We start from the raw sequence: 27,067 nt of genomic DNA on the forward strand, positions 1-27,067 counted from the left end.
TTTTGGTCCCCATGAGGAAAACAGCTTATTAAATCAATCAAGTGTTTTTTTTTTTTTTTTTAAATGTAAAAATGAAGAAGGTTTTCTGTGATTGGTAGGTGTAGAGGTAGGGTAAGTGTATAATATACCGCTTATACAGTATAGGAACAAATCATTAGGTCTATGGAAAGTCCCCATTAAACACATTGTGAAGGCCAAGTGTCAAGGCCAAATGTCAACATGAAACATGTCCAAAACTAACTTGTAAGGACATTTTAGGTAGTTATCAATCAGTCAAACATCAAAATTATTTATGAAAGTTTCCTTTTTATTATATGACAACCAATGTGTGTGTATTTATGTATGACCACTAAAGTGGAGCGGGTAATATTGTTCCAATTAAACTTCAGTAAATGTGTCCAAGCTTAATTTCTGTTTTTTTTGTTTTTTTAAATATACTTAAAGGATGTTTGAATCTCTGACATTTTTGTCTCTGTTCCTTTGTATGTGTCTGTCTGTATTTATGTCTCAGATTTTACCTACCTCACCCCACATCTGTTTCTCACACTCCCTTGTTCCCATTCCAAGGCCTTTGGAGTTTGCTGAACCAGCATGTCTGGGCAGAGGATGTGTGTAAAGGCTTGGACTAGCATGTCAAGACACATGCACTGAGGCAACATATTTTGTGCCATTTCGACATCATAAATGCTCGCACACAAAACATGAATATCTGAGTAGTTCCAGCCGAAAAAACTTTTCACATTTTAAGGACAATTATTGAACACCCAAATAGCCTCTCTGTATTATTATTATTGAACACAGCAGCAACAATACTAGAAGTAACAGAGGAGCAACTAAAGAGGTAGGACACCTTTTATAGAAGTTTTAAAAAGTGGCAGGAAAGATATGTGATACAGTATTACTGGAGGAAAATACTTTTTAATTACTTTTTATGATGTTTCCCCCCCTTTTCTGCCTGTCTTTTGGAACAATGTAGATGGCAAACATTGTCTTGAGAGTGCCCCACCTTGTGTAAAATAGTTTTTGATTTTGCTTTATAAAATGTTCATGATGCATAGATCTTTTAATCACCTTCACATTTGTGGAATGCTGTTTAGTATCTTTTCTGCTCGACAGATTAGACAGCCAATTCAGCTGCTTGAGGGTGTATAATCTTTACACATACACACATGCATATGCTTGCAGTGAATGCTATGCGAGTTATCTTTGACTGTTTGGATCTCTGCTTAATATGATTACTTGAAACTAAATATTTCGGTAACACTTTATAATAACTGCATGCTATGAAACATTAGTTAAGCATTAGTTAATTCATCATTTATAAAGCAGTAATAGTCATTGTGTTAATAAATGCTTTATTAACACGTATCCCTACTGTAATTCATGATTAATTCAGGTAGGCCTAGTTTTAAAACATTTAGTAGTTGTCCGTTAACTATTTTTGTGAGCTCATCTAAAGTGAGAACTATTTATGCCTCATAAAGAACTATTTATGCCTCCTTTACAAAGGAGATTTAAAGGCTCTCAGTTATCTTCTAAACAGAAAAAGGAAACAAACACAACACAGAGTGATACAGAACATAGAGATATTTATTTCAAGATGCAAAAAAATTAAACTGTACAGTTGATATTAAATAAAAAATGAACCTCTTCAATGTCATTGAAAATAAATATTCGTGTACATCTCCAGAAAACATAAACTGTAAAGTGTAAACATTGCTGGATAACAATTTGCCAATGCCAACACTGGATTACAGGAGTGCCAAAATACAACTTTAGTTAGTGTGTAATGTTGCTGTTTGAGCATAAACAACATCTGCAAAGTTACAACGCTCAAAGGTCAAAGCAAAGGGAGATATTTTCTGTTAAAGAAATTGCTTTTTAAGGACTACAACAAACGGCTGGTAGGGACTACAAGACATTCCTTCTGGGTTAGTGACATCACTAACCCTAAAATGTCCATAAACCCCGCCCCCGGAACGTGATTTATAGATTATCATGACAGAATATGCTAATCAATGAATAGAAGATAACCACTCATAAGCTACAGAAATTCATCTTGTTGCATTCTACATGTTGTCACTTCTTCTTGAATCTCTCCATCATTGTCTGACTCTGGTTTGAACATAAAAGGCTAAAAGTTTTTCAAATTTCCAGTGCATGTCTGTGTGAGGTAAAAGGACATGAGCTCTTGAAGCTCCGCCCCCTTTGCCAGGAGCAGCAGCTCATTTGCATTTAAAGGGAAACGGTGCGTTTTTGCTCACCCTCAAAAAGTGACAATTTTAACATGCTATATAAAAATATCTGTGGGGTATTTTGAGTTTAAACTTCACATACATACTCTGGGGATATCAAAGAATTATTTTAAATCTTGTGAAAAGGGGATTATACCGCCCCTTTAAACATTAGAGAACAGCAGTGCAGATCGTGGATGAGTTTCGGTACATTGTACAACTTTAGTTTGATTTAGTAAGCTTAGTGTGAAAACTTCCCCAGCTATAGAAGATACTAGCAGAGCCTTTTAAGCTTCCGGTAAGCTACTGCCCCTATAAAATGAATGTGAACTGACCTAAGATCTGGGGAAGTTTTCACACTAAATCTAACTAATTCTTCTTCTGAAGCCACTCTTGACTTAGATTTGTGTTTGAGTTTATTATCATGCTGAAAGAAGAAATTTATTTTCATATTTTTAATGGAGTTGTGATGGAGAGTCCTGGAAGTTGTCTTCCATCACTGTTTTTACTGTGTTCTTACTGTTTCTGTGCATTTATTGCATTTCTTGTTTTGACTGAGTGGGCCTGGCCTTAAAGAAAGTGCAAACTACATGACTTAACCATATATTTTTTTTTGCACATTTTGCACCTCCGCTTTAATAAACACCATTTTGGACTACAAAATCGTTCCCGTTCTTACATGATGGTGTGATTCACCTTGGAGACCACTCGGGTCCCTATCACAGGAGGCCTTCAGGTTTTGTGCCAAAATGGTCTGGTATTTGGCACTATTTATGATTCCTTCTATCTTGACTACTGCCCCAGTCACAGCTGAAAAGAAGCAGTCCATCATTCTTGAACCACCACGATTCATCATAAGTATAGTGTTATTATTATTAATGCATGCTGGCTCGTTTTCTTACAAATTACTGTGAATCAACAGTAAAATGATGCTGATATCACAGTAATTTACTGTTCTTGTTTTACTGTGAGTTCACATGATAAAGTTGTCTTTAACCATGATGCCACTTTAAGAAATTATATTTAGTACTGTAATTGTTTTGATGTCACCATAATGGTGATCGGTGCTACATTTACTTGGGAACTTGTACCTTCCACATGCATATTCATTTTCAAATTTCTGATAGCTATAAGTCAGAAGTGTGATAAATGAAAACATTTGTTAAAACAATGATCAGCTAGAATATAAAATAAGCTTATTGACTGATTTTAAGTTAGTCAAACTGTTCTTAGCATTTCTTTTTAGTGTTATTTTAGCATGAAGATTTACCAATATCTTAATTCAAGTTCACAACTGTTTGTAAATTGATCTTTCACAATAAGTGAAACATCTATCTTTGAAAGGTGTGACATTATCTTGCAACACAAGACTTTTTTTCTTATAAGCTTCACCTAATGAGGCACAGACATCAATACATCACTACTACAAACACAACAATGGTGAACCAACAACACAAACTGCTAAAAGTGAGCCAAAAATAAGTTCAGCAGCACAGATAAAACCAAGAAGTATATTTAAAAAAACTATACAGCATAACCTATTTATGCTGCATTGCAATGCTGGGTACCTTGGGTATATTTGTACTGTAGAAATACAATATGATATTGTTTGTTTACAGTAATTTTTTGAGAGAGCAGTTAAATACAAGAGAAGTACTGCAAAATTACTGTGAAAGTAATGCAATTATTAACCTGGAATATACTGTAATTTCACAACATTTTTTTAAGTGAACTTGTTGACTGCATTCACAGTATTCCATGGCACATCTTAAGCACATAAAAATGTATATTTGTTTGTTGCATGAATTTAGTTTGTTTCAATATTACGTTGAAGATCTGACATGATTTTCTCTCTCATAACACTTACATTTTAACAGGAGTGTGTACTCTTATTATACCTACTGTAAATAGCATAATATAGAGAGAGGTTATTTGATATATGGATTGAAGCACAAGCTCTACTCTTCAGCACAATGGTGACCCACAAAACTCAGACAACAGAAACCCTTTAAATCCCAACAGAACATTAAACACAAACAGATCTCAGCAGAGGAGGGTTAAACTACATTCTGGCGTAGTCGGCAGGGTTTTCCGTTGGGTGGAGACGTGGGTGTATTTACAAAGAAAAACAAATAATAATAATAATTTATAGGTGTTTCTCATGTATTGAGAAGCAAAACAGCAGCGTATGTGGTTTGAACCGGACTTCTCCTGTCAGCTGGCTTCCCTCTATGGTTGGTAAGTGTAGGGTGAGCTATAGAGTAAGAGTTACAACAATTAGAGGGAGGGGCACGGGAGGAGATTCGGTCATGTTCTCGTCGTATAGCCGTCAAGGCAGGAGTACTTGTAGTCAGTATCTCCCTCATGTTCTCGTCGTATAGCCGTCAAGGCAGGAGTACTTGTAGTCAGTATCTCCCTCATGTTCTCGTCGTATAGCCGTCAAGGCAGGAGTACTTATAGTCAGTATCTCCCTCATGTTCTCATCGTATAGCCGTCAAGGCAGGAGTACTTGTAGTCAGTATCTCCCTTATGTTTCTTGTGTAGCCATCATGGCAAGAGGACTTGTAAATCAGTCGCTCACATGTGTTTTTTTGTCGTGTAGCCTTCATGCCAGAGAACTTGTGTATCACTCGTTTCTCATTGTGTAGCCGTCATGGCAGGAGTACTGGTGGTCAGTATCTCCCATGTTTCTCGTCGTATAGCTGTCAAGGCAAGAGGACTTGTAAATCAGTCGCTCTCATGTGTTTTTTTTTGTCGTGTAGCCGTCAAGGCAGAGAACTTGTGTATCACTCGCTTCTCATTGTGTAGCCGTCATGGCAGGAGTACTGGTGGTCAGTAGCTCCCATATGTTTCTCGTCGTATAGCCGTAATGGTAGGGGACGGAAAATGAGTGTCATCGGCTGAGTTTTGTTCATCGTCGGGACGACGATGCGTAATGGGGGGGTAGAATGTAGCAGGGTGGACTAACTCCACCTACTTGAGAGATCATGCACATGCGAGTAGTTGATTGGGCGCCGTGGGATGGCGTATAAAGGAAGGGGATTTGGGCGACCGGATGTGTGCCTTGGCGGCGTCGGATGTCACTTTCATCCGTGGCCGCCTAAGGGTTAACTTTCTTTACGGTCGCCCTTTTACTCGCGGCCATCTGTTTAACTCTGATGTATGTTTTTGCTTCTACGATTAATCTCCGGATGACTGTGCACGCCGTAAAGATACTGTGTGCTGGTTGGTCTGCCTTTACCGTTGGCCACCGTTTCAACTGTGATGCTATAGTTGTGAATGGAGTTGATGTATAGGATTGCTTGTTATTCGTTATAGTTTGCCGTGCATTCTGTGCATTGTATTGATCACTGTTGATTGAGTGAACTGTGTGCTTTGAATATGTTTTTCTCTTAGGAGAACAGTGATTTGTATGTTTTTTTGTGTGTTATGGTGAGTTTATATTGTGTGTTTTTAAATGTGCTGATCCATTTTTGTGTGATTTCTTCTTTTGTAGGAGCTGGAGGTTCCTGGAGAGGGGGGGCTAGCTGCCATTGTGTGTGGGGTGGTTACACCTATGCCGTGTGTCTGTTTGCAGCTAATCTTCACGTGTGTGTGGGAGCGCGTGTATGGGGATAGGGGCTCATATTAAATTAGCGGCTAGCCTGTACCTCCAGGTACCACCACTCCGGTCGACTGGGTTAATTGTGAGTATGTTGTTGTGTTTGATACAGATGGTGCATGTTACTGTGAAGTTGATCCTGAGATTATGGTGACCTTTTTAACTATTTATTATGTAAATGCATATGAGAAATAAAATTACTTATTTCTGCACATGTGTTTCACCCACGTCTCTTTGCCCACGTTGATAACGAATCTGTGCGCCCTTAGGGCGGTTAGTCCCCAGTATTCTGGGGTGGCGTAGTCGACATTTAGCTCTATTCTTCAATTAGCACAAGCTCATGATGCCACAACTGTAATAATCATCATTGAATAAACAGGGTCACAGATCTCACACATACCCAAGAGTAATCACTGATCAAAAGTGTGTTCATTCATTAAATGCTTATTAAATACTGTAGTATAAACACTGATACTTTAATAAGATAATCAGATACCATAATTTGTGCACAAAACATTTTGAACTACTACCAATACCATATTTAAACACACACAGACATCAAGAATCAGTGTATGAATCTCAACAACTGTGACATGCTTCATGCTGAAATGCATTCTGGGAGCTACCATAGTATAAAACCATAGACAGTAAAAGAAATGGACACAGCGACCCCATAGACTTCAACGGAGAAAAGTGAAGTCAAATAGAAGCACTCACTTCCTGATTGCCAAGCGCACTGCGCAGGCTCAAACTGAGCTTGATGACGTAGATGTGACGTGAGCAACCTGACTGACAGTTGTACGTCTTCTAGTAGCGGTGCCAAGAGGAATCTGAATCATTCCCTTCCGAATCTTGCAGAGCCGGAGATCGTGAGTATTAGCTGTCCATGAGCTCGCAGCAGGAGCAACTTTATGACTCTCTATGGGCTTCTCCCTTGACTTTATGCCTCCACGTCCCCCGATTGCGCGTGAGCTTCTACATCTGTCTTTACGGTAATGTACTCTTCTGTGCGACAGAGAGTCGCGTGTTATGACGCAATCGTTAGCCTATTTTTACAAAAACTGCTTCTACGGGGCCACAACGTAAGATACAAGGTAATGGAGCATTTTATACATTGTCGTGTTTCTTTAGAAATAAACAATGGACAAATGGAGTCTTTAAACGTCTCAGATGTAAAGTTATTCGCTGTCAAAGTGACGCAAAAATGAATGGGAGTCAATGGAATGCTAACAGCAGGTGAAGGCTTGTTAGCCAATGGCGGCGCCCGGGGAGACTTCAGTTTCCGGCTGGTGGATTACCCCCTTGTATAAAACTCATCCATGGTTCCCAGCATGCATTTTAGCATGAGGCATGTCACGGTTGTTGAGATTCATATGCTGATTCTTGATGTCTGTGTGCGTCTAAATATGGTAGTAGGTCTAGTTCAAAATGTTTTGTGCACAAAAAAGTATATGATTACCACAATAGTGTTGAACCTCTTATTCTTTGCATAACAGTGTTTATACTGTAATGTTTAAAATTGATTTTGTATAATAAAAAAAGGAATGTTTTCAGATTAAACATATTGCCAATCTAGACAATCTAATACAAGGTTTGTATATATATTATATATCTATATATATATTTAAATATATATATGTGTATATATATATATTTAAATCTTTATATTTCCCCCCGGGGAAATATAATGTGCACGCACGCACTTATATTCTTAACTGGCGCTAGGACCCAGGAACGCATGCTGGCTAGCGGGTCGGGCACACACACATTCCTGCCATACCACAGTGAATGGACATGATTGTTGCAAGTCAGTCAAATGTGTTCAGCAGCAGCGCTTCGGTCAGCTCCAGAGAGTCCCTACTTACAAAAACTCTCCCCCGTTGACAGATTGAGTTATCCGTGTCAGGATCTCGCTGGGTAAATGCGACAACATAAATTTGCTAGCTTATCTGCCTTGTTTTTCAAAGTTTCCTCTGTGAATTCAATGTAGCGGATGATGTGATCAGTGTAACGTGATGCGTGACTCATGTTTACCAGTTCTCGGATGGAGTTTAGATATCTGCATGTGCCAAGCACTAGGATTTATTTATTAATAATGCCTATTGATTTTTTTTTTCAAATGCAATTGATTAGCTACTTAGTAAAGTCAACTTTTAAATTTTTTTTTTTTTTTTAGATCTGACTGCATGGACATTAATTGAATATATGCTTCTAAATGTCCTGTCATGTTTCATGCACCCTGTCGGTAATGTGGACTGCGCTGGGGCTTTAGCTGGCTACGTAATGCTGAAGTTCATCTAGTGTTTCTATTTTTGGTTTCTGGGGTATGTTTCCCTCTTCATTCCTCCTGTCATTTCGCATATGTTGTCTTGTTAATTATTTATAGAACTTTTTTTTTTTAGATACTAAAAAAAACTTTACTGTGATAAATGTGCAGTTGTCAGGTATTTCTATCTGATCTGACCCAAATTGATTCAGTTAAATAAATGATATAATGATATTAAAACCAGTTAATTTATAGCCTATGTTATATAAAGCACATATGTTACCTGACAAAACATAATCTTTTACATGAGCACATTGTATTATAAAGTATGTGATTAGTTGCGTTTAACTAAGCAACAACAGCAGTGCTGATATACAGTCCAAAAGTCTTTTCACAGTTTGTATGTTTGCATATAAGCTGTCAGTCTTTTCAGTCTTTGCACATTGATGGGGAGTTTTCAAGATTATATCATTATGCCAATAAGGTGGAGACATTAACTGTATGTATGAGTGAGCCATTGAATTGTTCACTCAACAGATCCGCTCAACAACACTAATTTATTGGTCCATCAAAAAGTAAAAGAATATTATGAATATAGCATACCCATATAATAAATGCATATAACATACTTATGCTCATGTATTATAGGCAGCAGTTCAGTGCTAAACCTATACTCTTTTTATTTGAAGTGTTGATTGCTTCCAGTGTGAATGAATTGTTGAAATACACAGAAAATGTGTCCAATTGACATTGTAATTACAGTTGCTGAAGTGAACATATAAAAAGGGGAAAGAAAAGTAAGATCCAAGGCAATTAAAAAAACATGCAGAACTATAGCCCAATTGCCAGGGCCTATTCATGTCCATGTCTGTAAGCATGATATATATATATATATATATATATATATATTAAATATATTTGTCATCATTCTTGATTTTGTATTAGTATTGGAATACTTATTTGCTCCTTCTCCTTTTGTAGATAACATTATCCAGTTTATCGGTACGTATCCGTGCTACATCTTGCCCACCCGTGCAGCAGCAGACATGCACAGTTCTGAGGAGAGTGCATCTGGAACTGTGCTTCACAGGCTTATGCAAGAACATCTGCGATACGGAACAAGTGGAACCGGAGGAGGGGTAGAAAACGACAGTTCTCAGATGCTAAGCAACCCCACATCTACAGAGAACCTACTCCTTGAAAAGGAGGGTCAAGTAGCCCATTCATATCAACTTATGCCCTTGCAGTTTCAATCACGACAGGAACCTCAAGGCCAGGAGCATCAAGTGGACAGCAGTTCCATGGAAAAGACTTGTGGTGTGAGCCCAGGTACAGGTCAAGCAGTCCCAGCGGCCCAGACTTTGTCCGGATTTGACACCTTAGAACTTCCGTCTTACGAGGAGGCTAAAATCCAGTCTCAGCTGTACAAAGGACAGCAAAGTCTGATGGACCCTCAGTCCCAAATCCCTGGCCACAACCAACAGACTGTTCAAAATCCAGACAACCTTCAAAACAATCTTCAACAAAATCAGAACCATGTCTTTCACAAGGAGGGCCATAAAAACCATGCACACCAAAGTCAGCTCCAACACAATCAGGTTCCGCAGATACAGTCTTCAACAATGTCTGACAGTCCTGCAAGCTCACATTCCCATCTGCAATCATTTTCTAACACACACTCACTCTCTTCCCCTCCTTCTCTTTCGTCCTCTTCCTCTTCTCTCTCAGCAGTTCTTGTGGAGGGTCAAGCATGGGCCCAGCAAGGGGGAACTGGTGGTACATCTCTTGATGAAGGTCTGACAGAGTTGAAACAGGATCATGTTCGCTCACTCAGTGAAAGGATCATGCAACTCAGTCTAGAATGCAATGGAGCTAAGCAAAGTGTGGGACCTTCCAATTCACCTTTCTCACGAGACACTTTTCCTTGTGGGTCTGATGATAATACAGCAGATTCCCTCTCACCAACTAGTAATACCTCCATGAGTAACCTACAACTTCCACCACCACCCTTACCCTTACCTCAATGGAATTTGGATCAAAGAGGTCCTCCCCCAGAATATCCTTTTAAATTTAAGGTACAGACTATGCTTTCGCCCACATTACACTCCAACTCAGAGTCTCTGGAACAGGGACACTTCTACAGTGATACCATGAGAGCAGCCATGTTGGAGACAGTGCCACTTAGAAATATAGCAAGGTAATTGTAACAGACACGTAAAGGTGAATTGTGTCATTTCTGCGCCACTAGCAGCACCAATTGGAACTGCAAAAATTATGGTTTCCAAATTCCCCCAAATAGATTATTACAGGTAACCATTGGCTGAGCCAGACACTGACATGTTCGACCACTCAAACAAGCAATGTTTTAAGGTGGCTCAGTGTTTACAATTTAAGCCAGCATATTTATAGCTGTCTCTGCGTTAAACTAACTCACACCTATTTAACTTGTAAATGATAAACTGCTTTAACATTGGAAAATGTACACACTTCACCTATAAGTATTTATTATGAACAGGTGCTAACACATTATCTGTCTCACTTTTCAATCACTATCTTTCTGTATTTTAGACAGTGCCCTTTGTCTTCATCACAGCAACAAACACAGACCAGTCCCATGGCTTCGGAGACTTGTATCCTGCCCTCACAGGCTACTCAGCAACAATATCAGGCTGTATCCCTGTCTCAGTCCCTGGGATTTCCTCTAGCTCAGACTGGATCTGAGACCCAGGGACTGTCTTCTTGTGTGGCCCTTTTTGGACAGCCTTTCCCAGGGGAAACGTATGCCATGGTAAGCCATGCCAAGCAGATGCTGGAGATCCTAAAAGAAGAGAACCAAAGCCTTAGACAAGAACTTCACAAGCAAAAGGAGAAGGCCAGCAAACTACAACGGGTACTTGTCTGTCTGACTATCTATCTATCTATCTATCTATCTATCTATCTATCTATCTATCTATCTATCTATCTATCTATCTATCTATCTATCTATCTATCTATCTATCTATCTATCTATCTATCTATCTATCTATCTTATAACTTCACTGGAACGTGGCAGAAATTATCTGTGCTGTGGTGATGAAAATATTGTTGGGATACTGTCCAGCTTGATTTGTGACCCTGGACCACGAAACCAGTCACATGGGTTACAATTTTGAAATTGAGAGTTATACATAATATGGAAGCTGAATAAATAAGCTTTCCATTGATGTATGGTTTGTTAGGATAGGACAATATTTGGCCGGGATACAACTATTTGAACATCTGGAATGTGAGGGTGGCAAAAAATCGAAACATTGAGAAAATAGCCTTTAAAGTTGTCCATTTATGTTCGCGATTGTGCTGCATTTACTCACAAAAATAAATGTTTTATATATTTACGGTAGGAAATTTACAAAATATCTTCATGGAACATGATCTTTACTAGCCTGGTTAAAACCAGACCATTCTCAGTTGAGCTGCATAGACAAATAATTTCCAGAGGGGCGTCACCAACGGACGTCGCGGATAGACCTAAAACCAATCAGAGCGATGAAGGAGATGACGTATGCAGCAGAGCGGCGGAGAAACATCTCCGAGTGTTGTTCTTTGCTCGGTTTTTAACAAAAAGGAAACGTTCAAATCGCTTAAAATAGACGCGACAGCTGATTCGAACGAGTGATGTTCGACGGCGGCATCCATCTTTGTAATGTAGGCTACAAAATCTGCTTCAAAATCCCAGCGCTGTCGTCATCGTGTAAAGCCCACCCCAACGTTTCTGATTGGTGCCTCGATTTCGACGGATTGGAAATGGGCTTGAATGAGCTCTTTGCCAGACTAACTTTCAGAGCAAATCTAAATTTGCCGGAAGTTGTCTGGGTTTTCCCAGGCTAGATCTTTACTTAATATCCTAATGATTTTTGGCATAAAAGAAAAATCGATAATTTTGACCCATACAATGTATTGTTGGCTAATGCCACAAATATACCCGTGCGACTTGTGACTGGTTTTGTGGTCCAGGGTCACATTTTAATACAGCACACTGACAGGAGGACACTGGCATGATTATATTACAGTGCAGCATTAATGGGAGTTTGGGCTGTATTTGCAGTTGGAGGTGGAAGTTGTGCACCTGTCAGAAGCACATGAGAGTTTAGTGAAGAGCACATCCAAACGGGATGCTTTGGAAAAAAACATGAGGAATAAACTAGAAGCAGAGATCAGGCGTCTTCATGATTTTAACAGAGACTTGAGAGGTGAGATAGTGCTCATGCTTTGATTAGAACCTGAGTTTTATTCAAAATTGTTGAACTTTGTAAGTATTTTATTGATGTGCTTGTTAATTTAGTTTATTCGTTCTTGTGTCCTGTGACAAATAACATTTTCTCATATGTGTTTTTAAGAGCGTTTGGAAACAGCCAATCATCAGCTAGCCAGTCAGGAGCTGGAGGGACAAGATGACGGACACTTGTATCGTTCACACAGTGAGATTTTACTGCTTTTTGTGCATCATTACACAAACAGTCTTTTTACACCATTTCTGTTTGGTTGGTCTTTCCCCCCCAAAATATTTAATCTAATCAGGTTGTCTAACTACTCAACCCAAATGAATGCTTGCTTCCCTCCCTTAACTTCCTGTGCTATTTCCTTGCTTGTGCTCCCCCCCCCTCTCTCTTTCTCTATGTCTAATATTTATATTTTAAGAGGTTCAGAATTGGATTTGGCAGCAAATTTCAGGTTTGCATCATTTGAATGTTTGTCATATCAGATGGTATATGCTTTGTAGGCCTTTCTTTTTTTTTAGCCTGTGGGTCTTGCTGTAAATGACAGATGTGCCCTGATATGATCATTGGCAAGGATAGGTGTACCTCAAACTATAAGATTTCCACACAGTAGAGCAGTGCTAAAACACAACTGTGGCCTGTTACACAAAGCTAGTTGAGTTTCAGAGTAGGTTTAGAGATGACATAACCATATAACTCAATTCTCTGCCAACTCAGGTTTTGATTCAGAGTTTATGATTAACTCTAGTTTCACAAAGAGCTAAAAATAGCAATTTTAGGAATATTAAAAGCTTTGTTTTCTAAAGCTTGTATGGATATAATACGGTGTATAAAACAAAACAAAAAAATGTCATTGTGAACTGCTTTAATTTGGAGCAAGAGATACAGGGGGAGTGGCTTCATGACCGCATCAGATATATGTCACTCATAGCTGTTAGGTCCAGTTTTGGTTTGTGGCCTCTACATGGCTGACCTGCTCCAGAGAAGGTTTTATATTGGGTTACCATGGTAATCTAACACTGCTAAAAACCAATCCATCTTCTTGAGCCAAAAAAAAAAAGAGAAGGTTATCTCAAACTTATCTGGGAAGCCACTGAAACTGGCTTTGTGTAATAGTCAACTAAAAGAACAACTTCAAGTAATCTTCAATTTATGTTTTTAACAGGTTAACAAGTTTCACAGTTCACCTTTAAGCTGCAGTCAAAGAACAGCAATCTATATGCACCAAATACACACTAAATAGATACTATTAATTACACACTTAGTACTGAATTACACTGAAATGTTGAAAAAAAGTTATCTGAAACAACTTTTTTATTTTGTCTTTTTTTTCTCAGGAAGAGAAAGCCTGAAAGATCTAGAAAAATTAGAGATGGAGGCAGCTGATCTCCGTTCAGCCAATGAGGATCAGCGACGACACATTGACATCTTAGAGCAGGCTTTAAATAACGCTCAGAGCAAAGTCGTCAAACTAGAAGAAGAGGTGAGTCTGTACACCCTGAATGAACATATTAAACAACATCTGAGGGATGAGCAGAGGCCAGGATCTTTGCAGTAGATTAATATAAATATGATCCAATAGATGAATAACACAGAAGCACAGGAATAGAATGTCCAAAGCACAGGAATGGCGAGCCAAACAATGTCAAAACAAGAGTCTTTGAATGTACATCAACATAAAATGAGACATTACTCCCCCTACTGGTAGGAGCTTCCTGGCGCCATAAACAAAAACACCTTAATGGTGGGAGGAGATGATAATGATTATTAGTGGGTGGGATGGTGGGCCAGGACCCCCAAGCAGAAGAGTACCATGGGGGAATGGATGGAGGAAGAGACCACAGAGGAGCCAGCGGAGGAGGAGAATACAAGGAAGCCGGAAGAGGAAGAGACCGCAGTGAAGCCATAAGAGGAAGAGACCACAGGGAAGCCATAAGAGGAAGAGACCACAGGGAAGCCATAAGAGGAAGAGACCACAGGAAAGCCGGCCGAGGAAGAGACCACAGGGAAGCCGGCAGGAGAAGAGACCACAGGGAAGCCAGCAGAAGAAGAGACCACAGGGAAGCCAGCAGAAGAAGAGACCACAGGGAAGCCAGCGGAGGAAGAGACCACAGGGAAGCCAGCGGAGGAAGAGGCCACAGCAGAGCTGTCAGAGGAAGAGACCACAAGGAAGCTGTCAGAGGAAGAGCCCACAAGGAAACCGGCAGAGAAAGAGACCGCAGGAAAGCCGGCAGAGAAAGAGACCGCAGGAAAGCCGGCAGAGAAAGAGACCACAGGGAAGCCGGCAAAGGAAGAGACCACAAGGAAGCTGTCAGAGGAAGAGACCACAGGGAAGCCAGCGGAAGAAGAGACCACAGGGAAGCCAGCGGTGGAAGAGACCACAGGGAAGCCAGCGGAAAGAAGAGACCACAGGGAAGCTGGCAGAGAAAAAGACCACAGGGAAGCCGGCAGAGGAAGAGACCACAGGGAAGCCAGCAAAGGAAGAGACCACAGGGAAGCCGGGAAAGAAAAAGTCCACAGGGAAGCCAGCGGAGGAAGAGACCACAAAGACGCCGGCAGAGGAAGAGACCACAGGGAAGCCGGCAGAGGAAGAGACCACAGGGAAGCCAGCAGAGGAAGAGACCACAAGGAAGCCGGCAGAAGAAGAGACCACAGGGAAGCCGACGGAGGAAGAGACCACAGGGAAGCCAGCAGAGGAAGAGACCACAGGAAAGCCGGCAGAGAAAAAGACCACAGTGGAGCCAGTGGAGGAAGAGACCACAGGGAAGCCAGCGGAGGAAGAGACCACAGGGAAGCCAGCGGAGGAAGAGACCACAGGAAAGCCGGCAGAGAAAAATACCACAGGGAAGCCAGCTAAGGAAGAGACCAGAGGGGAGCCAGTGGAGGAAGAGACCACAGGGAAGCCGGCAGAGCAAGAGATCACAGGGAAGCCGGCAGGGGAAGAGACCACAGGGAAGCCAGTGAAGGAAGAGACCACAGGGAAGCCAGCAGAAGAAGAGACTACAGGGAAGCCAGCGGAGGAAGAGACCACAGGGAAGCCAGCGGAGGAAGAGACCACAGGGAAGGCAGCAGAGGAAGAGACCACAGGGAAGGCAGCAGAGGAAGAGACCACAGGGAAGCCAGCGGAGGAAGAGACCACAGGGAAGCCAGCGGAGGAAGAGACCACAGGGAAGCCAGCGGAGGAAGAGACCACAGGGAAGCCAGCGGAGGAAGAGACCACAGGGAAGCCAGCGGAGGAAGAGACCACAGGGAAGCCAGCGGAGGAAGAGACCTCAGGGAAGCCAGCGGAGGAAGAGACAACAGGGAAGCCAGCGGAGGAAGAGGCCACAGGGGAGCTGTCAGAGGAAGAGACCACAAGGAAGCTGTCAGAGGAAGAGCCCACAAGGAAACCGGCAGAGAAAGAGACCGCAGGAAAGCCGGCAGAGAAAGAGACCGCAGGAAAGCCGGCAGAGAAAGAGACCACAGGGAAGCCGTCAGAGGAAGAGACCACAAGGAAGCTGTCAGAGGAAGAGACCACAGGAAAGTCCTCAGAGGAAGAGACCACAGGGAAGCCGGCAGAGAAAGAGACCGCAGGAAAGCCGGCAGAGAAAGAGACCACAGGGAAGCCGTCAGAGGAAGAGACCACAAGGAAGCTGTCAGAGGAAGAGACCACAGGAAAGTCCTCAGAGGAAGAGACCACAGGGAAGCCAGCGGAGGAAGAGACCACAGGGAAGCCAGCGGAGGAAGAGACCACAGGGAAGCCAGCGGAGGAAGAGACCACAGGGAAGCCAGCGGAGAAAGAGACCACAGGGAAGCCGGCGGAGAAAAAGACCACAGGGAAGCCGGCAGAGGAAGAGACCACAGGGAAGCCATTAAAGGAAGAGACCACAGGGAAGCCGGCAGAGAAAAAGACCACAGGGAAGCCGGCGGAGGAAGAGACCACAAAGACGCCGGCAGAGGAAGAGACTACAGGGAAGCCGGCAAAGGAAGAGACCACAGGGAAGCCAGCAGAGGAAGAGACCACAAGGAAGCCGGCAGAAGAAGAGACCACAGGGAAGCCGACGGAGGAAGAGACCACAGGAAAGCCGGCAGAGAAAAAGACCACAGTGGAGCCAGTGGAGTAAGAGACCACAGGGAAGCCAGCGGAGGAAGAGACCACAGGGAAGCCAGCGGAGGAAGAGGCCACAGGGGAGCCAGCGGAGAAAGAGACCACAGGGAAGCCAGCAGAGGAAGAGACCACAGGGAAGCCAGCAGAGGAAGAGACCACAGGGAAGCCAGCAGAGGAAGAGACCACAGGGAAGCCAGCAGAGGAAGAGACCACAGGGAAGCCGGCAGAGACCACAGGGAAGCCGGCAGAGACCACAGGGAAGCCGGCAGAGACCACAGGGAAGCCGGCAGAGACCACAGGGAAGCCGGCAGAGACCACAGGGAAGCCGGCAGAGACCACAGGGAAGCCGGTAGAGGAAGATGCCACAGGGAAGCCAGCAGAGGAAGAGACCACAAGGACACCGGCAGGGGAAGGGACCACAAGGAAGCCAGCAGAGAAAAAGACCACAGGGAAGTCAGCAGAAGAAGAGACCATAGGGAAGCCAGTAGAGGAAGATGCCACAGGGAAGCCAGCATAGGAAGAGACCACAAGGACGCCGGCAGAGGAAGAGACCACAAGGAACCCAGCAGAAGAAGAGACCACAGGGAAGCCAGCAGAGACCACAGGGATGCCGGCAGAGACCACAGGGAAGCCGGCAGAGGAAGAGACCACAGGGCCGCCAGCAGAGGAAGAGACCACAGGGAAGCCGGAAGAGGAAGAGTCCGTAGGGAAGCCGTCAGAGGAAGAGACCACATGGAAGCCAGCGGAGGAAGAGACCACAGGGAAGCCAGCGGAGGAAGAAACCACATGGAAGCCAGCAGAGGAAGAGACCACAGGGAAGCCGGCGGAGGAAGAGACCACATGGAAGCCAGCGGAGGAAGAGACCACAGGGAAGCTGGCAGAGGAAGAGACCACAGGGAAGCCAGCAAAGGAACAGAAGAACACTGGCAGAGGAGCCAGTGGAGGAAGCCTCAGCAGAACTGGTGAAATGGGATGCTCTGACAGAGCTGAAGGGATGACAAACCAATGCATAGGCCTAAGAGGGTCTAACTAGGTTGAAGTCAGGAGATCTTAAGATCTTCACAAATGATCAAGTGCTGAGATGGATTCATGTCCACAAACATAGTAAACACAAAATAAAACCTTGCCACTGTGAAAAGTTATGCTCAAGTCTAATAACTGATTAGATGTAAATGTAAATGTAAGTTGTACTTGCAAAGCTGGTCAGGTTGATCTGCTTGATCATCCACATTTTCAGAATCTGACCTGAACTGATACGATAAAAAACCAACAACATTATTAACTGTTTGTTTTTACAATTGGTTTAGAAGCCTTGGAAGCTGAAGCTCACGATTATGGTAAAGGGGTGTTACATTTCCGACACATGCTTGAGGTGTTAGGCCAATTACAGCACACTAGATCAGCTGGCCAATCAGAGCACTTTGGGCTTTTCGGAAGGAGTCTTTGTAGAAACTGTAACTCAATCAGCGTGTTTCAGACAGACTGGAAATATAGGTGCTGCAATAATGTACAGTATGTAAAATATAATATTTTTTGAGCGTTAAAGCGTGTTAACCTATTCTAGTACATCAGTTCCAGTAATCAAAATAATGATCTTTTAAAATAGCGTAATTTAGAACTGGACAACTAGTCTGTCACAGTGCAAGAAAATCACTCTATGCTGCATATACATTTATCTAGCGAGTGTAACTTGATTTCATGTGTGGTTTCGGTAACTTACAGAGATGCAGATATGAGTTGCGTGTCATTTGAATATTTGAAGTCCAGTCACTTGGTCTTGCTCCAGTCAGTTTTATTGCTCAAATGCTCAACTCTTTACTCCGGTATAAAAGCTGGTCTTGATTAAAATTTGATGGATAAACTCATCCCTCGATAGAACTCTTGTTGTGTCAGATGTGATAAGACTTTCTAGATTTATGGACACCGTCATATTTGATATTACTTCAGTCACTGTTGCTATAGTTACTGGTGATAGACACAAATCCCGTTGTTAAGTCTGACGTCATGTTTCACCGCTTCCTGGTCCAAAGTTTCAGATCCCAAAAGCAAACAACAAATGTAGCTAATATACACTCACAGTAAGTATGTTTACATGTATTAATTTCCATCAATCTGAATGAATCCAATCCGATTTCAGTGTGAAAACTGAAAGGGAAAACTCACATGAGAAGAAGCTTTTAAATCACTTTTACTGGCCTATTATACTGTTCACACCATAAATCCTGCATCAAGTAAACAGCTCACCCAATTGAATGGCAATGCTTTGTGACATCCAAACAACATTAATTGAAACTGTTCTCCCTAGACCGAGTTTGTGTTATATTATACTGGACAGGCCAGTAGCAGTGGAACACTTAAACTTTTATTTATTATCTTTACAATCTAGCCGCATAGTTAAATAAAGAAATTATAACAATTTACATTAAGGAGAGAGATATAAAACACCCAGTAAGCAGTGTCAGTCTTCACAAGTAAATCATTATCTCTCTTCTGTCTGTCTGTCTGTCTTCTGTGCTGTAGTTGAGTAAAAAGCAGAAGTATGTGGAGCGGGTGGAGCGGTTGCAGCAGGCATTAGCCCAGCTCCAGGTGGCATGTGAGAAACGTGAGCAGCTGGAACGACGTCTGCGTATGCGCCTGGAGAGAGAACTGGAGTCATTGCGAACACAACAGGTCCGTGAATTGAACTGAAACTTCTTCAACTGAAAATTACAGTACAATGATTGAAACAATTATTGTATAAATCTTTATAATCTATATATTAATAAAGATGACTTGACTTGACTGTGGAAATGAAAAAACACTTCAAAAAGCCCATCTTCCTCCAGCAATGCAATGACTTTACACATGCTAACTACATAGTATGTCCAGGTCGTGTTCATTGAATTACCGGTAATTAAATTGTTCTTTTTTTCAGTATTAGTAAGGCAAAGTACAGATTTTTAAGGAATTACAGGGATTACAATGTTTGGGATAATGTGGTCAGCTGCTCCACATGAACTCCATCTCTGTATTTCTGCTCTGAGTTTGGGTCACTTATGGCATATATTTGGAAAGCAATGTGCACCACCCATTTCACCAGATTTGTAGTAAGAAGCGAGAAACAGTTATTTTCACCAAAATAAAAGCTGGATGATTTTACTCTTGAAATTAAGACATAAATAATAGTATTGCATTTGTACAGTTGTACTGTAAAATACAACATTGTGCAAAAACTAATAGTTTGTTAATGATTTGTAAGTACTTTATTACTGTATACTTATTATAAAGTCAAGTGTTACCAAATGCTGTTCTGTTAACATGGGAAATAATGTTTTCAAAAGACAAATTGCTGGCAAGCATAACACCCAGTTCTTTCACAACCTTCGGGCAAATATTTTATATATATATATTTACATACATGCTGTACGTAATTTGAAAGATTTAAGATAATTCTGTAGTTTACTAATTCAGGGTCGTAAACTAATTCAGTTTATTAAAAGAGGTTTAACGACTGGCAGCTTGATAGGTTCTTAGGACATGTTCTTGAGATAGGGTGGAGTTAATAATATTGAGGAGAGTTTCAGCAGCTACAGGGCTACATTCCACTTTCACTATTTATGCCCTAACTTCCCACCATCTTGTTGACTCGGTTGTACGTCGTTACTCACATTGCACAGAATGAACACTACCGGCACAAAGCTGTGCAATAGGGTTGAATTGGAATTGCCTTTGATCACTTGGAACCCGCTATGGAGCTGATTTATTATTTAAGTTTTTTTCTTATGAATTTGTTTTATGTACCATTTTACAGTATATTCCTAGACATTATTGAGCTGAAGAAAATCTATAAAAAAAAAAATAAAAAAATTCCAATAAACTATTACAATTAGTAAGAAGCAAGAAGTATTATGCAGTTAAATGTTCTAAATATCTCCTATATCATACAGTTGTGTGGGTGATTTAGGCGTGATCCACATGTGGAATATGTAAAGCTTCCTGAAGTGTACATCGGAGTAGGCTTGCAATCAAGTGGTTGGCAAATTTTTTCACTGTATTTTGAATTTTGAAAAGTAAAAACTAAAATGTCTCTGGCTTGCTCACTGTGGAATTAACCCGGTAAAGTCTGACGTATTAAATAATATTTATTAATAATAATATTTTTATTTTAAATGGAACAGGTTATTGAACCTTTAGACAAAATATTTTAATCATATCAATTATTATAATCAAGTAAAACTAAGTTGCTTTAAAACTGTGGGCCCTATTTTAACGATCTAAGCACATGGTCTAAAGCGCACGGCGCAAGTGCACTTAGGGCGAGTCCGAATCCACTTTTGCTAGTTTAACAAAGGTTTTAACGTGCGGTGCATGGTCTAAAAGGGTTGTCTCTATTCTTAATGAGTAATGTGTGTTTTGGGCGTAACGTGCAATAAACCAATCAGAGTCTCATCTCCCATTCCCTTTAAAACCCAGTTGGAAAAACTGAACGCTTCTCCAGAGAGGAAACGGATCTGCTCGTGCGCGAGGTTAAAGAGCGCAAACAGATCATCTACAGGACAAAGTAATTACTCTTTAAAAAATAATAATAATAATTGCGCCATTGACTTGGTTTCAGTTGGTCAATGGCTCAGTCTATTTAAGTTTCCTCAAAATAGCAACGCGCCAACAATGCCAACAAACACACCTCGTTTTCAGACCAGCAGCCCATGGGCGCACAAATGGGCACAAATGCATTTGCTATTTAAACAACGTGGCGCAGGATGTGAAAATGAAAACTGCGTCGGGCTGAAACTAGCAAAAAACACTTGCAGAGCCTGGCGCTGCATTGCACCGCGTGTATGATAGGGCCCAGTGAGTGTCCATCCTGAAATATTACCTACAATATAAAAGTTATTTTTAAGTTTGGTTAATAAAAATCAGTAAAGAAATCAGCAAAAAGAGACACGTACCACATCTTGCTAAAAAAAACATAACATTTCAATCAGAGGCATTGATCATTTAGAGGCCTTGTGTAATGTGTGTATCAAATAGGATGCAGTATCAGTATACAGTAACTATAGGGTTAAAGTATTTATGAAGTGACCTTTAGCAGGTCCCTGTTTAAACAACTTAGAGGTGGGCGACCACAGTAAGAATAAATATCATAATACAGTAATTCCATCTGAAAGTTGTCTCTATAACAAGATATTACTAATTAAAATTAAAGCCATACTCTATGTTTAAACATCATCCTTTAAAGACTGCTAATTCAATAAAAAAGAAAAAAAAAGAAAACTCAGTTCACCTAACTTTTCCACACCCAGTTATATTCACTTAGGACAACCAATCATATTTTCATTAATACTTTTTGAGACTTGACTTGACTTGAGGGGTGGGCTCCAGGAACAGGATTGATGCTGGTTTTGGATGTGCAAGAGTCTTGTTTGGTCCAGTCTGCCTAACCGCTATCAGGTCAGTGTGCTCCTTAAAGGGATAGTTCACCCAAAAATTTACATTTTCTCATAATTTACTCACCCTCATGTTGTTCCAAACCTGTATGAGTTTCTTTCTTTTGTTAAACACAAAAGAAGATCTTTTGAAGAATGTTGGTAATCAGTCAGTTGACGGTAGCCATTGGCTTCAATAGAAAAAAAAATACTATGGCTGGATGGTCAATGGCTGCTTCAACTGTTTGGTTACCAACATTTTCTTAAATCTCTTCCTTTGTGTTCAACAGAAGAAATAAACTCATACCTGTTTGGAACAACTTGAGGGTGAGTAAATGATGACAAAATAAAAAAAATTGGGTGAACTATCCCTTTAACAGCGACATGTTTAGGTTGGTGTAGATCTGTTTATGTAATAGTAACATTCACATGCCCAATCACATTATCTGTTTGCCACGGAAGGGAGTTGTCAACTGCAACAGACCTAAATGTTAGAGAGTAATTATCCTGCCCAACATTACTCATAATAACCACTGTCTCTGTGTGTGTGTGTGTGTGTGTGTGTGTGTGTGTGTGTGTAGCGCGCTGGTGCAGGCGTTCCCCTCTCTGTGCGTGAGTCCAGTGCTCCTGCGCTACTGGATCTGCTAAGGGAGAGAGAGGAAAGAATTCTGGGATTGGAGGCTGATATGACATGCTGGGAGCAGAAGTACTTCGAAGAGAGCGCAATGAGACACTTCGCCATGGAGGCCGCAGCTACAGCCTCAGCTCAGAGGTCAATACACACACACACCCAGCTTTCTATATAAAGACATAGTAAATTAAATTTTTATTTGTACCTTTACAGTAAATCATGCCTTCATGTTCAAGTTCACACTTGTAGTTCAGTTTGCTTGACTAGTTTGGTCTGGACCAAAAAAAACATTTAGTCCTCCTGGTCCATTTATTATTTACATTGGCATTTTAACACCGAACCTAAAGATTCCGAACCTGAAGGCATAGGGATATATTCACAATCTGATTGGTCGGCTTTTATTACATATATTTCGCAACAAAACTTACTGACCATTCAAAACAATGCTGTGTGCCGGGCTAAATGCACTCGTTGTATGCGTGTAGCTACATATGATGGTATTTTGACCAGCTGAGAACTCGTGAAGAGCTTATAAAATGTGTAAAGGAGTAAAAACAGCGGCAGGAATCCCTCCGTCACACACACACACACACACACACAGAGATCTGCTGTGAGGAGACGTGGTTCTGATGCCTGAACTGAACTGTGATGAGCAACATCATGACTATGACCAGAAAAAACAGGTATGCTTGATCATTTTGTCCTTTTTAGGGTCGCAGGGAATTGGATCGAGAGACCCATCTTTTCAGCGGTCTTGGTCCACTTGTTGGTTACACTTATTCAAGTGAACCGCACTAGCAGAGCAATCGCCCCAGGGTTCGCTTTAATCAAACCAAACCTGACAAATGTGAACACATCCTTAAAGCCCTCCATGAGAAAGCCAAAGGTGACCAAGTCACTAGAGAACCAGAGGGCTCTTTGCTCTTTCTTTGCATTGTGCTCTCATCATCATATATACAGTTTTCAATGTGTTTCATATAGTTACTTGTCAGTGTTGGGGAAGTTACTTTTAAAAAGTAGTGTAACTCGTTACTCGTTACTTCTTTAAAAAAGTAATCCGTTACTTTACTTAGTTACCCCATATAGAAAGTAACTTTCTACGTTACTCGTTACTTTTATGTTGCTTGACTTTGGGCAGAACCCAATATCTGTTCCTAAATGTGTAGGCCTACATAAAGTTCTACTATGCATAATGCCATATATAATGCCATAAATGTATAATGCATTTATCAAAATTTTTAATATTTATGAAGAAATGCCCGTTAATGGATAGGCATATGCATGGGCGGCGCTAGGGAGGGGCTAGAAAGAAAGCCCCCAAGAAAGACCAAAGCACCCCGTTAGCACCCCCAAAAATCATTTCTGGAAGTAATTATATTCAGGCTGTATTCTATGGAAGTCCTGAACCGCATGGTGAAGAAAAAAAAAGAAAACTTATCTTGTTATTTAGACATAATAAGGGGACATTCTAATCTGCATTAAGCCAAATTAAGCGTTCTTATAATGGTTTTCTATGGGAGGAAAATGCTTAACGTGTAAGTAAACACGTTGCGTTCATATTCTGGGCTCATCTGATTTTTTGTACATAGTATATCCTACTTTATTATGGTTTTAGTATCATAATGATTAATAAATGCACGCACAATTATCCGTGAACTTGATAAATGTTGCAGATATGTTTTACTGTGCACGTAAACAAATGCCTTTCAACTTATGTGTGCAAAATTCAGAATTAAATGAATGTGCAGCAATATACAAATAGAGAGTCTGTAGGCCATGGGCGTAGGTTTGGTCTCAGCTTTGGTGGGGACATCCCATCTGACCTCCCCCCCCCCCCCCCCACCCCATCTCATCTCATCTCATTATATTGTATCCTGACCCCCGATACACCATCCTGTATACTGTCAATAAAGAGCTAGTATAACTGTATAATCTCAAAAATGCACTCTCAAAAAATAAAAACCTGAGACTGTAATGCTGAACAACCAAACATTTTATTTAACATAAATTATTATGTATCTTCTATTCTATATCAAATTCTATTGATATATTCTATCCTTAAAAGCAAGTTTAACCCTCCTACCAGATATTGTTATTTGGATATTATCAAACAAATAATGATTCATTATATTTGAATAACCAACAGTGTTTACTTTTGCCTTTTTAACATTGCCAACATGTTTTTCCAGACATGTGTCTAGCAAGTAGGCTACACTCACAAATACATTACATAAACAGAATGTAGAAACGAAAAATGTCTGAGATGATCCACTGTTTATGACTGCAAGATTCTAAGTTAAGGTAGGCTAATTAACATTCAGTGACTTGCTAACGTCTATCATGATAGCGCGACTTCTATGAGTCTATCCGTGCTGCACACCCTAATTAATGCTCCTAACCTTGAAAGATTGCAGAAGCTTCAAGCTAGGTTTAACTGTAACAATATCCTGGGTAACCAGGATCACCAGTTAAAACTATTTTCCACAGTAGAATCTGCATTTGAAAGCCTGGTCAGTCACTCACTACTACTGCTAGTTATTTGTGTGGCTAGTTATTTTTGCCTACTTACACTCTGCTTTATGAAAAAGCTTCGTATGTCCCCTTTCTTCTTCTTGGGTGACATAGCTGATCTACAAAGTACAAAAAGGGGCAAAAAACGGAATATTAAATGTTTTACCCTGGCCTTTGTATATGGCATGCAGAGAGACAGACAGCCCTGGTAACTTACCGTCGGCGTCGTCACGCGCGCACACACACACAAACACACACACGCACACACCACCCGCTCGCTGCCAGTGAGTGCAAGCACAAAAAGTAGTCCCGGCCCGCGCGTGTAGCCTGCCTGTCAGATACCCCGCCGCCAATCAAATTACGGCGTATCTTGTACTGTCGTCGTCCTGGCCGTTGGAATCGATCCAAATAGCAGCGCAAATATCAAAATAGCAGTTCAAAGGAGCTTGCTAAATATTGGTGGGGACAAATTTGTCATCTCAAAATATTGATTGGGACTAGTACCTAGCGTCCCCCCCTAAACCTACGCCCTTGCTGTAGGCCCTACCATAGCCTACGTGTTGTAGCCATTAAATAAGCGCATTTAGTTTCATATTTGTTAAAATATTATAATGTTATTTTTTTCCATCTATGCTGGTTATGAAAAGTGAACAGCGCGAGTAAGATGGATGCGCAATATATCGGGAGACATTGAGTCAATCAGACATGATTTTGACCACTTCATTAAGTTTTGTTTTGAAGAAAGCCTTTCTTTAAAGCGAATTTCGTTTTGTATAAATTGTATCTTAATTTTAATCTATTTTTTATCAACCAAAAGCCTAGTTTTAATAAATAAGAAGCAAATATAGGAGACAATATAATCATGGAAGCGCCGGCGTGGTCACTTGCATTGCACGTGAACTGGAGCATCTCATCATAAATTAACCGAAACTCAACGTATAGAATTTAAGCTTGAAATATCTTTAAACGAAACAATTCAAAACGAAAAGAAATAGGCTACTCTCTGATTATGTAATCCATTATATGCATTTCTCTCTGGGGCATTCACTACGGAGATGGCGATCGCGGTCAAATCTATCAAATGACGGAGATCGCTGTCAAATCGCTGTCAGATCGCTGAAAGTAACGTTGCGCCGAATTGAAAAAGGAACTACGTTTCGTTACCAAATTTTCAGTAGTAGCCCGTTACACTACTTTTTACCCGAAAAAGTAGTTACGTTACTGTAACGTGTTACTTTGTAACGCGTTACACACAACACTGTTACTTGTACAGTCTATTCTTGACTTATAATTCAACACTGAAAACAGATGGATGTTGTTCAAAACAATCATCTGACAACATCCGGCTTTCGTTGGCATGTGCCACTAAGACTTGTGAAATGTGCTACTTGTTAATATTAAGTGAAGCTGGTAATGCTGTTTGTGGAGTTGTTTAATCCTACTCTGCTGAAATCTTCAGAGATTTAATGTCTTCTTTTCTCTTCAGTTGATTTCATCTTCTTAGTGGCTGTGGTTGATGTCAGTTGTAGTTCTTGTGTTTCTGCTCATTTCTTTTTCTGTTCTCTTCTTTCCTTCAGTGATTCTGCGTGTTAACAGGCTTATTAAGGCTGCGATGACTCCATATTTAATATACACAGATTTTCTGGCTCAGATAAGGTCCAGTTCTGGTTTCTTTGCCCTTGGCTGACATGTGGCATTGCTATGGCCTGCTTGTGGCCCAGATCTGGCAAACAGGAGTGAGCCACACAAGGGCCGTCATTCCACGCTGCATGTGGGCCAGATCATCTTTCCACATGTGCCAGATGTGGGCCGGATCTGGGACGTCAAAATGTTGCTATGTGGGTAGTGGCATGCGACATTGGCAATATTGCGGAACATGTTATGTTATGGAATGTGTTGTGGTACCTTTAGTGACTGGAGATGAGCAGATATACTGACGTAATTGTGACACAAGATCCTAAATAAATAGCCTAATTTAATGATTTTCAAAAAAATATCAATTGTGGAGCAACTGACCTTGTCTAAGTCTTCTGAGATGTGCGCAGTCAACAGATCTCAACCCAATAGAGCATCTTT

General features: G+C 41.0%; 1 protein-coding gene across 2 annotated transcripts in view; it reads left to right on the forward strand.

The window, feature by feature from the left end:
• Positions 1-635: 635 nt before the first annotated feature.
• Positions 636-27,067, forward strand: part of amotl1 (angiomotin like 1) — a 45,492-nt gene continuing 19,060 nt past the window's right edge. The window contains exons 1-8 of one of the 2 annotated variants that reach the window (XM_056271123.1): positions 636-841; positions 9,083-10,298; positions 10,670-10,991; positions 12,186-12,330; positions 12,478-12,558; positions 13,695-13,840; positions 18,965-19,114; positions 22,431-22,621. In XM_056271123.1, coding sequence (XP_056127098.1) covers positions 9,148-10,298; positions 10,670-10,991; positions 12,186-12,330; positions 12,478-12,558; positions 13,695-13,840; positions 18,965-19,114; positions 22,431-22,621 — 2,186 coding nt within the window. In that variant the 5' untranslated portion in view covers positions 636-841; positions 9,083-9,147. Of the gene's footprint in view, positions 842-7,604; positions 7,753-9,082; positions 10,299-10,669; positions 10,992-12,185; positions 12,331-12,477; positions 12,559-13,694; positions 13,841-18,964; positions 19,115-22,430; positions 22,622-27,067 lie in introns of those variants that run through there. The other variant, XM_056271114.1, reaches the window with a different exon arrangement.

Source organism: Rhinichthys klamathensis, unplaced genomic scaffold (genome assembly GCF_029890125.1).
Source record: "Rhinichthys klamathensis goyatoka isolate OS25496 unplaced genomic scaffold, OSU_Roscu_1.1 h1tg000014l_1, whole genome shotgun sequence".
NCBI classification, from domain to species: Eukaryota; Metazoa; Chordata; class Actinopteri; order Cypriniformes; family Leuciscidae; genus Rhinichthys; species Rhinichthys klamathensis.